Source organism: Apium graveolens, chromosome 10, assembly GCF_009905375.1.
Source record: "Apium graveolens cultivar Ventura chromosome 10, ASM990537v1, whole genome shotgun sequence".
Taxonomy (NCBI): Eukaryota; Viridiplantae; Streptophyta; class Magnoliopsida; order Apiales; family Apiaceae; genus Apium; species Apium graveolens.
The window spans coordinates 234,887,685-234,899,743 of NC_133656.1; the positions used below are offsets into that span (position 1 = coordinate 234,887,685).

At 36.9% G+C, this 12,059-nt stretch overlaps 1 protein-coding gene across 1 annotated transcript; it reads right to left on the bottom strand.

Annotated features, from left to right (window-relative positions):
• Nucleotides 1–542: 542 nt before the first annotated feature.
• On the bottom strand, nucleotides 543–2,493 carry LOC141692066 (PTI1-like tyrosine-protein kinase At3g15890). Its single transcript, XM_074496808.1, has 4 exons — nucleotides 2,447–2,493; nucleotides 1,897–2,041; nucleotides 1,551–1,813; nucleotides 543–1,245 (listed from the first exon to the last, which is right to left on the bottom strand). The coding sequence occupies exons 1-4, from the start codon at nucleotides 2,491–2,493 to the stop codon at nucleotides 543–545; spliced, it is 1,158 nt and encodes a 385-aa protein (XP_074352909.1).
• Nucleotides 2,494–12,059: the final 9,566 nt, after the last annotated feature.

A 12,059-nucleotide genomic window follows, 5' to 3' on the forward strand; every position in this document is an offset into this window, starting at 1 on the left:
ATAATAATTTATTATGAATAAATGTTTTCGTTTTTCCAAATATAAAACATTGTCTAACAAAATATAAAATTGCCCAAAATCACAAGGTATCTTTTGCATCACCATTGGCAATGGGCCGGGCTTCGGCCTTTGGGCATGTACTTGATTGACTTGATAAACCACTTTTTATGGGCTTCTCATCTCTCTTCATGCTCGACGAGATCTGGTAAAAATGATATCAGTTTCTGTATACTCCTATTTTGCGTTAATGAGTCAAATAATTCGTGAACTATATAAATATTGTCGAGTATTAACCACCTACATCTTAATTAAGCATATGTTAAATAAATAATAACAAAAATCCTTTAGCTGCATCATACAATAGTCTTTCCAAAACGAAAATACTCGAAATAAATAAATAAAACAAACGAAAAAAACAATAATTCCATGTGATTTTGATCATGGGAGAACCTATTCTATCCTGGTTTCTCACACAAACATTTAATTTGTAAAAAAATATAAACACAAGTAACAAGTACATCATCATATTACATGGCCTTCATTCAACCTCTTTTTCCTCTTCTGTCTCCATTGGTCCTCTTGTAAGGGTCTGGCATATTCTGCAGATTTATTGCACCAAACACACCATATGCACTGCTTTCATCATATTTGCCTTCATCTTCATCACTAGTTTGATCAAGTGCCATCAAGTTCTCCTCATACTTGACACTTTTAAGCCTCATTTTCATTGCATTTCCTATTCCACTTCCTTTAATTTCATAACCTTTAAGAAGCTCAGCCACTTCTTTCATCTTAGGCCTACTAACAGGCTCGCTTTGCACGCATAAGGATGCGACATGTATAGCCCTTTTCAACTGTATTTCGTCGAAATTTCCTGCAAGTTTTGGATCCACGAGGTCTTTGAACTTGCCATTCGCGATAAGTGGCTCAGCCCATTCAGTTATTGTTCTCCTTACACCACCAGGGAGTCTTTCTATTGGTTTTCTTCCTGTTACGAGTTCTAGTAGCAAAATGCCGAAGCTGTAAACGTCACAACTCTCGGAGACTTTTCCCCACATTGCATACTCTGGTGCTAGGTACCCTAATGTTCCTTTGACACGCGTGGTCATGTGACTTACACCTTCTGGAATCAGCTTGGCAAACCCGAAATCTGCAACCAGAGGTTCGAAGTTTGAATTGAGTAGCACATTACTAGCCTTCACATCTCTGTGGATTATGTGTGGTGACACTTCATGGTGCAAGTACCTATAGTTAACAACAACGATATGAAATAATAATTTAGCTTGCAGTTATGAGTGTTAAAGAGTATAAGATCATGTTCGGACCTTCCTTTACCACCTTAAAATTTTAGTGTGACTGATTACTTAACATGCTATCAGAGCTCAGTTTTGGGATTCGAGTCCTACCACCCCCATTTGCTTAATTTCAATATTTATTGGTTATATTTGTTGTTGTCGTACGATTAAAGAGGAGTGTTAAAGAGTATAAGCTCTTTACAACGAGAACATATATAGGTTCAAATTTGTCACAAAAAAAGTGCTAAAACTCACACTAAGCCTTCAGCAGAACCAATGGCAATCTTCATTCTCCTCTTCCAGTCTAATTTAACATCAGTGGCATATTGACCGTGGAGATGAGACAGCAAACTGAGATTAGGCATGTAATCGTATACAATTAGCCGCTGATCAGCATCTGCACAATATCCCCTCAGTCCTAATAAATTTTGGTGTCGTACCCTTCCCAGTACTTCAACTTCCACTGCAAATTCCATCTCTGCTTTCGAATTCATAGATTTCAGTTTCTTCACCGCTATCTGCATCAGAAACAGAAAGAATTTTAGTATTGCACCATTTAAACTACATACTGGTTCTTGTAAAGGATCATCAAAATGATTACCTGAAGACCATCAGATGTTTTTCCGAAATAAACACTTCCAAATCCTCCTTCTCCAAGTTTCTTTTCGTCGCTAAAGCCATTAGTTGCGGTGTGTAATTCTTTGTAGGTGAAGATTCTCCATGAAGCGTCACTTGATGATGAGAGCCTACACAAATTTTAAGACCAATTTGATTTACAACACGTCAACACATACAAAAATGCTATAAGAAATAGAAAATGCTCAAGTCATCGTTTGGTACTTGATTTGATAAATATGTCTAGAACACTCATACAAAGTTCTAGCATTGCTAATACAAAATTGATATAAAGCAGGAAAAACCTCGGGGCCGTTTGTATCACGTGATTCCAACCTGGTTACTGAAAATGTGAATAAATTTTTTATAAACGTCTGTATTGAAATCTTATTCTCGTTCTCATTGACTGAGTTGAATTTCCACGATACAAACGACACCTTGTTATTGTATTAAAGAGTAAAAGATCATGTTTGAGCATTTCTCTACCATCTTGACGTGTGTGCGTATTTGACAAAGAGAGATAACAGAACACATACCCTTCTTCAACTTGTTGATTAGCGCAGCAACTAAAAGAAGAACCCATGCTTAATTTTCTACAATCCTCAAAAGCTTGCTTTAGCTTCGGAACATAATTATAGTATTCTGTTTGAACAAGAACTCAAGTAATGAAGTATATATTGTACGTTTCATACGCAAGACACTGCCGACCTTGGCCGGCCGGCTGGAATATACTGTACATAATACGAAAGACAAGTTGTTAAAATAATAAAATAAGTGAGATTTGGTGATTATAGTACAAGTGTATCCATGTAACAGTCCTGTTACAATAAATGTCAAAGTGTACTGGTGCTTGCTAAAATTAAAACACTGGTTTTTTAGCTAATTAAAAATAAAACATTAGTTAAGTACTTTTCTTTGTGGGTTGGATAATTACTTAGAACTAGTTAGTCAATTTTGCAGTTCTTCATGTGTAGCTGTTTTTGATTCAGTAACTAGCTGCCAATACACCCATTGGCTATTTAGAAAGGTTGAGATTCCATTTTTTTTTTCTTTTTTCAGTACAGTTATATCATAATTTCGAAATATTGACCGTGACAAAAGTTATAACTAAAGAAATGATCTTTTCACAGTGTTTATGATGAACTAAGGGGTGTATTGAATTGAGATTTTAAAATATTTTTTTTCATTGTGAAATCTAGATGTATTTAACTGTGATTTTAAAAATTTATCAGAATTTTATGATATTCAACTAAAATTTTAAATTATGATACAAAATAGTGCTATTCAATCACGATTTTAAATTATACTTAAAAATCTATAGTATTCAACTGAGATTATTTAAAATCCATTAAAATTCGATGATATTCACATGATAGATTTTTTTGGAATTCATAAAATGATGAATTTTGTGGGATTATTTAATGTATTTTATAGTTTTTGAAATCCCATCATAATTTACGAGGTTTTGAAGGATTGTGTCTGCGACATTATATCTAGAATCTACGTAAAATCAAAATCATATATAATTCATTAAAAACCTGCTTTAATACACCCTAGCCATTTCCAATTTAATAAGAACTAATAACACAACCAAATTACAGACCGTCACATTCGAATTTCAGCATAAACAAATAAGAGATAAACACATATACATGACATTGACACGGAGAAGGAGAAGAAATCAAGATCCCTAAATTTGATCAGTTAGAAAAATGAAATGGATTTATTCTAAAACTTTCTACGATCTCAAACCCTAGTCTCCGCGAATCTAATAGGTGTATTATAAAAGATTTTTAAAAATTTTTAAAATCAAGAGGTATTCCATTGAATTTAATAAAATTCTTAAAAATATGATGGTATTCAATATAGATTAGAAAAAGTCTTTTAAAATTTAAGTGTATTCAATTTAGATTTTAAAAAGTCTACTGAAATTGACATATACAATTTGAATTTTTAAAATCAAAATCTGATGGTATTCAAAAATCCGTGAATTTTTTATTATTTAAAAAAGTTGTGGATTTTAATGGATTTGCTACTTCATATTTAATCTTTTGAAATCTCTTTAAAATACATGAGATTTTGAAAGATTTGTGGAAAATTTCACAAATCAGCAAGATTTTGCAAGATTTTTTCATCAAATGTTAAAATTCACCAACAGTTAAAATCAACGAAAATCTTCCAAAATCATGAATTATTATCAATGCTTTAAAATCTGAAATGAATACACCTGAAAACAAGACGTATGACTTGTTCAAGGAATTTGACATAACTAATAATACTATCTAGGATGTACTACTACACCATGAATAATCAAATAACAAGAAAGACAATTTGTGAGCGCTAACAATGCCCTGAGTTAAAATGTTTCTAATATTGTCACTACTCGTTAGTTCTTTGTACAATGTCATTTAAATCATGGTCTCCTCGGCGTTCTTAAGTTCCATCTCTTGATCTTCGGTGAATCTTGCACAGACGGGGATTGCGAGTCAATTTTGAAGAATGTGCACTTGAATCACATTACTGGAATTTGCCTGTTTTAACCACCCTACATGTTTGGCACTCAAGTTAGTTTAAAAAACACAAATTTTGGAATTCGTGGCTTAAGGATTCTTGGCTTGAGAATTCGTGGTTACATGCTTGCCGGCATTAGGAACTACGTTGTCTTCATGATTGGGATTATCCATCTTTTTCTTTCAGTATCTTCCCTTTTTCAGTCTACAAAATATCACATTTTATCTAACATTAATTCTGCAATATCATAATTTATCTCCAATAATATTCATAAACTATATAACAAATCAAAAATGCTAATTTACATACCATTCTACTTCCTAGACTTACTAATAATACTTATATATTATTAATACCTCTATACACAAAACAAATTTTTCAGAATTTATTGAATCACCTATATATAGAGTGAATTATAGAAATCTTAATAATAATATTTATTATATAAATGTTTTAGAATTTATTAAATCACCTATTGAATAGAAACCTTAATAATAATATCTAATGTCAGTCAAGAATTGGATTTTATTATAAATAAGCGACATAATTAATAAATTCATAATTGCACAAATAAAATAAATAGAAAATTACATATTAATTTTTCATTTTCGTTCCACATCATTTACCTTGTAGCGTTTTCAATAATATCTAGATATCGGTAATCATTGCATGTAAAACGGATATAATGAAGTAAATATAAAAGAATATCACCTGTAAATGTTATCGACACATAGATTTCTGGAGCAATTTCTTTATTGTTTACTGTAAAAAAATGTCTAATTTTTTTTTTTTTAAAAAAAGAGAATACAACAATGATTAAAGAATGATACAAATATATATTCAATTTAAAAAAAAAGAATGATACAAATATATGAGTATCCTAATAATTGAAAGGAGATTTCTTACCGGCTAAACATGATGGAAGGGGAATTAAGATGAAAATTGTCCATCAGACATGAGGCGTGAACAATACAATACTTTGATTTGAAAGTGAATTTCATTTACCAAATTATAGCGATTGTATTATTGATGATGTAATCCAAAGATTGTGAAGTAAACGTTCTTACTAAATAGAATAAATGATATAGAAAAAGTGTCGGACAGGGGTCTATAGAATAAATGATCAAATAAGCAATAGTTTTTGGAGTAGAGATATTAGTTAAATGATATAACGAAAAACAATGGCGATATAAGCTGATATATGATTAGGATGAGGGCGAGAAAGGATATAAAATGTTGAGCCGGTGAGGAGGATGGAAGATATAGATGATATTGAGCTGCCCAAAAAAAAATATGTGATGATATAAGATAAGTATATTGAAAAAGAAATACAAGATTTATTTAATGAAGGAGATCGGAATGATCAACTATCTTTTATACATGAACTCTGAATGATATAGATGAATCGAGAAGGTTCTAGAAAAAAAAGACATCCACACATATATCTTTTATATTAAATTATATATATACATATACATATATATATATATTATTCATGAACTAGAATGATATTGACGAATCGAGAAGTTTCTAGAGAAAAAAGACATCCACGCACCTATTTTTTAATACTAAATTATATATATATACACATACAAACATACACATGTTCGACTACGATATCCTTGCTCTTAAATTCTATAAAGCTTTTAATACTCCTGCTAGTCATTATTTTGTGTCACTTTGACTTTTTCAAGTGACATTTACCTAATTTTGTCCAATAAGTTAAAAATTTATTTCTAATTTTACAAATTGATTTATAAAATTGAATAATCAACCTTTATTATAATATTTTTTGAATATATTTTGTATGAAGGCAGACTAAGACAAGTGTTATGGATAAAAAAACTAAGTTATATTTATTACGCGTATTTAACTCTAGGGTTCGTAAACTCAAGGCCTTTAATGGTTGCGCTTGTATTTCGTGGCTAAAAACTGCTCTTACAAGATGCCTACGTATCTCTGTATATTTAGAGAATCAAGCCAAAATATAGTTCTGATTTGTGGGGTGAGGCCCCTTATATAGGCATATGATGTCTTGAAGTGGAGTAGGGTTAGGAGACTTGGTGGACAAGTCTCATATTTAGAATAGACTTTGAAGTCCTAAAATGTAAGGATTTTCTTCCTTATAGGACCGTGTGACTTGAGGACTACCCTTTTGACAGTTTGATTCTGATTTGAACTTGTTTTCTTAATCACAACTTGGGCTGATACCAGGCCTACCAATTTTAATAATAAATCCTTGGTTTGCGGGCCCTTTGAGCCCAATTAATGACATACTAATTATTGGGCCTTAATAACTGGGCTTCATCTTTGACCAAATCAGGCATAATTAATGCGCTTATTTATTACGCAGTTAGGATTATTTTTATCCCTTATCATTTGCCCCTCAACTTCTCGGAAAATATATAAGATTTCGTAGAAGTTAAGTTGTCATTTTGCCCTTGCAGGGTATCGTTTTTATCGTAAAGTGTGGAGCGACTTACACGTTTACAACGATTTACCATTCTCGAGGCTTCAAACTATTTTCTGAAAAGGACTTCGGAGGTCTCGCTAATTTTCATGAATTACACTTTTAATTCCTTAATTTTTCAGGAATTTTTTCAAATTTTCTGCTAATTTCGACCAGGATCCACGACCTGGATTTCGACCTCGATTCAGGTCGAAGGTACGATCCACATTCAGGCCTCTAGTCGTAATAGTTCGAACAGAATCCACGACCTGGATTTCGACCTCGATTCTGGTCGTTTCCAAGGTCCATTTTCAGACTTCTATTCGAAGTAATTCGAACAGAATCTACGACCTGGATTTCGACCTCGATTCTGGTCTTCACGAAATTTGTTCAGCTGAAAAGCTAATCTTGCTCTAATCATGGTGATTAGTGTAATCAACCCTTGGCTAAGACTAGCGACTTGTGTTTAGCCTCAACCAGGCTTCTCTCATTGTTTTCTAGCGAACGTTCTGCTCTTCATAAAATTTGTTTTCGCTGACGTTCTAGTCTTCACGAAATTTGTTCTTATGGACTCTTTAGCCTTCGCAAAACTTGTTCTCGTGGACGTTTAATTTTTCAATAATTCTCAAGAAATTTCACAGGAGTTCCACCGGAAAACCTTCAAGAGGGTCTGGATCAACCCTAAAGGGGTTCTGGTCGGCCATAAGGCCTTCATGTGGCATGTCTGGCCAATCCTGCTCTTGGTCGGTAATGGAACCACCTTCATGGTGGTCCTGGTCGACCGGGGGGCTGACGTTCTTCGAACTTGCTACGGTGAACATCCTACTCCTTTTTGGTGGACATTCTACCATTTTTCTAGTAAGCGTTCTGTACTTGTTCTCATGAATTTTCTACTTTTCACGAAACTTATTTATATCCGTGAGGGTTCTAGTCGGCCTAATTCTACCTTGTGGAGGACTAGGCGTCACTGACTTTTGGTAGGCCAGAATCTCACCTTCGCGAGCATCCTACTCTTCATGAAACTTGTTCACGTGAATGTTCCGTTCTTAATGAAACTTCTTTCCGTGGACGTTCTTGTCTTCACCAAGAGCATCCCTTGGCTCTAGTTCATGGTTTTTTTAGAACCTTCACTTGGGGGCCATCCCTATAAGTTCCAGACGTTTGTAAATGTTCTTTCGAGGACGTCCTAGTCGGCCTAACCCCTCTATGTGGAGGTTTCGGCTTCAAGGACTCTTGGTCGACCATGGAGACCAAGCCCTTGAGGCCCTGGTCAACCGGGAGCTCAATGTCTAGAGCTTCTTGGCCCTTCGGGACCTTGTTTCGTGGAAGTTCTTGAACTTCAATCTTCTCAATATCAAGTCGTGGTTATAGACGACCATAAGTTTTGGTTTAAGAGCTAAATTTTGCTCTTATCATAATACTTTTACTAATCATTACAATTAGTGTAATCAGTCTTGGATTAAGACTTATACCTTAGACTTTCTTCTCTCTTTTTTATCTGAGAAGTGCCTTACCGGGTGGGGGCCTCATCTGAGGACCCTTTAGACGGCCGAAGACCTTCATGGATGGCAACTCAGCCTCCTCTGGTCGGCCAAGGGGTCCATTCATGACCCCTGTGGTCGGTCAGGGGAATCAATTTTTGCTTTCTTGGACAACATGTCTCGGTCACGTTCGTGACGGGTCTCGAACATAAACTATCATGTTCATGTTCGTGATGGGTCTTCTCAATTCAAAAGAAGCTTGTTGAATCCGGCCCTAGAGGCTTCTCTGTTGAGGGTACCTATATTCTTTCTAATTTACCTTTGGTTAAATTTGTTCTTATTAGGCGAACAGCTTCTTGAAGCGGAGATGTGCGGGGCTCATGCCTTATATCAGGTACGTCTCTTCTTTTTAGAACTTTCAATAATTCAAATTTAAGGAAAAGCCTGGTTGGCTTAAGGCCTCCCTTGGAGATCGATCGGCTAGAGCCCTTTCCGAGGGATATCTAGTCGGTCAAGGGCCTTCTTTGGAGGCTGATCGGCCTTCTTTGGTAGGCTGAAGTCTGTAGTGTAGACTCCAGTCGACCAAATACATTTCGTGAAGTTAGTTTCTAATATCTCTTTCTTATTAGGTCAACGCCTACTTCACATCTTCTTTCACTAAGTGTGCAAAATAAAGGAGTGAGCATATTGCCTTGGGGGCATTGATGAAGAAACTTGGGATAAAGTTTCAAGATCAGGATTCTAGAGCTCTCTTGGCGTTTATCAACATATGACTTTTTCAAGATGATGGACACCCATGATGATGAGATGTGTTATGTTCACAGTCCATTGGCTCCGATTATAGCTCTTACCCGGATATGGTAAATTCGTGAGGCTTTCCTAGCCTTTGGGCAGTTTTTGAGGTTGCCACTATTGGCCAATCATCTGATTTTGGACTATAAATTATCCTTCAGTGTTTAGGCCTTGTATGGCTTTGTTTGCCGTGTGTGGCTTTTAATCAGCGTTTATCTATTTACGGTCCTTCATGGACTTGAACACTTTCGGTGTGTAACCTGATTGTCCATCGTGACTTGATTTATGATCCTTCATGATATCCTGCATTTGTAGTTTGATTTCATATTCATCTTTTATTTTCGGTACTTTGGTCCTTCGGGACTTTCATTTATTAGATGTTCGTACACTGCTCAACCTTATTCCTCCATCTAAATCTAAGTACTAGGAACATGTCTTTCATGTCCTAAATATAATAAACCTTCAGGTTCAAAATGTTCCAGGTATGAGGCACTTCGTCACCGCACAGGGTTTTCAGCTTGTAGGATCCTCGTCCTAATATTTTATCGACTTTATACGGCCTTTCCCTGTTAAGGGTTACCTTTCCTTTCTCTTCAACTCCTGATGCCTCAATCTTTCTAAAGACCAAGTCTCCTTGCTAAAAGAACCTTTCTTTAACCCTTCTATTATAATAGAGGGAGGCTATTCGTTGATACTCTGCATTGCGGGCATTGGCCTCATCTTTGACCTCGTCAATGAGATCGAGAGCGAGCCTCACGCCTTCTTTGTTGGTATTTTGGTTTATAAGCTTCGACCCTAGGCGATCCATGGGCGACCTCAAAGGGCACCACAGTCTCGGCTCCGAAAGCCAGCATAAATGGGGTAGCTTCAGTCGTCACTTTGCAGGTGGTGTGATATGCCCATAGTATAGGCAGCGACTCGTCTGCACAAGTGTTCTTTGACTATTCAACCCTTTTCTTAAGTCCATCAAGGATGATTCTATTAGCAACTTTCGTCTACCCATTTGCTTGTGGGTGAGAAACCGAGGTGAAGCGAAGCTCCATGCTGTTATCATCGCAGTACTCTCTGAATTTTGTATTATCAAATTATCGCCCATTATCCACGACAAGGATGCGTGGGAACCCAAATCGGCATATCACATTCTCCCAGAAGAATTGGGCGATTTGCTTGGTGGTTATTTTGGCTAGTGCATTAGCCTCAATCCACTTTGTGAAGTAGTCTATGGCTACCACAATGAACTTCCTCTGTCCCAATGCCATATGAAATGGTCCAAGTTTATCCATTACCCACAAACCAAAAAGGATAGGTGAGCTGATAGACGTAAGCCTCTCTGGGGGTTGTAGAACTATGGGAGCGTGCCTCTGGCATCTCACACTTCTTGACATAGGCTTTTGCATCGGCCATCATTATTGGCCAGTAGAATCTAATCGGATTATCTTGTTATTGAGTACCCTGCCCCCCAAGTGATGTCTAAAAGTCCCTATACGGGCTTCGTCAAGTGTCTTCTCTGCCTCAAGAGGTTTCAAACACTTCAAGTAGGGAATAATGAATGACCTTTCATACAAAAGGCCTTTGACAAGGAGTATCTCAGCGCTCTCACCGATAACCTGCGTGCCTCCTAGGCATCATCGAGAAGCCATTCGGTATCAAGGTTAGCCTTGATAGGTTCGATCCAACAACTTTCTATTCCAAATGGTGCTATCAAGTTTATGACGTGTATGATATATGTCATCGGGACTGGGAGGTAGATACCTCTCGAATAGTTCTCGACCTTTGATGAGGAGAACTTAGATAGGGCATCCGCCATAGTGTTCTCCCCTCTCGGAACATTCTCTGCATACCATTCATCAAATTGAGTCAGTATTCCTTCAAGACTCTCAGGTACATGGCCATAGTATCATCTTTGGTCTCAAATTCTCCATCAACTGGAACAACTACAAGCCTTGAGTCTCTACAGACCTTCATATTTTTTGCCCTCGCGGCTCTAGCCAAGCCTAAGCCGTCTATCAATGCTTTGTATTCTGCTTCATTTTTTGTAGTTGGGAAGTTCTTCAAAGCATACTCAATCATGAACCCATCAGGGCTTTGCAAGACTAGGTCCGCACCAGTAGATTTTGTTTTGGACGATCCGTCAAAATTGGAGAACCCAATACTCTTTTAGGGTAGTTTCTTTATCCTTCTCTTTCTCTCCTCCTTCTGTGGTTACTATATCTTGCCCCCCGACTTCTTGGTTGTTAATGGTGCATTCGACCACAAATTCTGCTAAGGCTTGAGCCTTGATGGCCGTTCGAGACTTGTACTTGATGTCAAATTATCCTAACTCAATTTCCTACTTGATGAGCCTTCCACTGGACTTCAGACTATGAAGAATGTTCCTCAAGGGTTGGTCTGTCAAGACTTCAACTTCGTGATCCTGGAAGTACGGTCTGAACTTCCTCGAGGCTGTAATGAAAGCAAGCGTGAACTTCTCTGTAGCGGAGTAATTCAACTCTGCTCTATGGAGCACCTTGCTTACATAGTATACATGTTTCTGGAGTTTTTGTTCTTATTTTATGAGGACTGCACTCACGGCTTGTTCTGACACCGCTAAGTACAAATAAAGGGTGTCCTCCGGACTTCGTTTGGCCAGCAACGGGGCTCCAGTCATGTACTTTTTTAGCTGTTCAAAGGCCTCTTGGTTCTCAGTTGCCTATTCAAAATTCTTCACCTTCTTAAGGGTTCTGAAAAAGGGCAGGCATTTATCTCCAGACATGGAGATGAACCTCCCCAGAGCTGCGATTCTTCCTGTCAGCTGTTGGGCTTCCTTGATGGAGCGTGGTGGCTCCAAGTCCAGGATGGCTTTGATCTTGTCGGGGTTGGCCTCTATTCCCCACTTAGAGACCATGTGACCTAAAAATTTTCCAGACCCAACACCAA

Excerpts from the sequence above, each read along its gene's own strand:
- LOC141692066 (XM_074496808.1), bottom strand. The coding sequence starts at position 2,493 with ATGGGTTCTTCTTTTAGTTGCTGCGCTAATCAACAAGTTGAAGAAGG. Across the intron at positions 2,042-2,446 it reads AATCAACAAGTTGAAGAAGG|GCTCTCATCATCAAGTGACG; the intron begins GTATGTGTTCTG and ends AAATTTGTGTAG. Across the intron at positions 1,814-1,896 it reads AAACATCTGATGGTCTTCAG|ATAGCGGTGAAGAAACTGAA; the intron begins GTAATCATTTTG and ends TTTCTGATGCAG.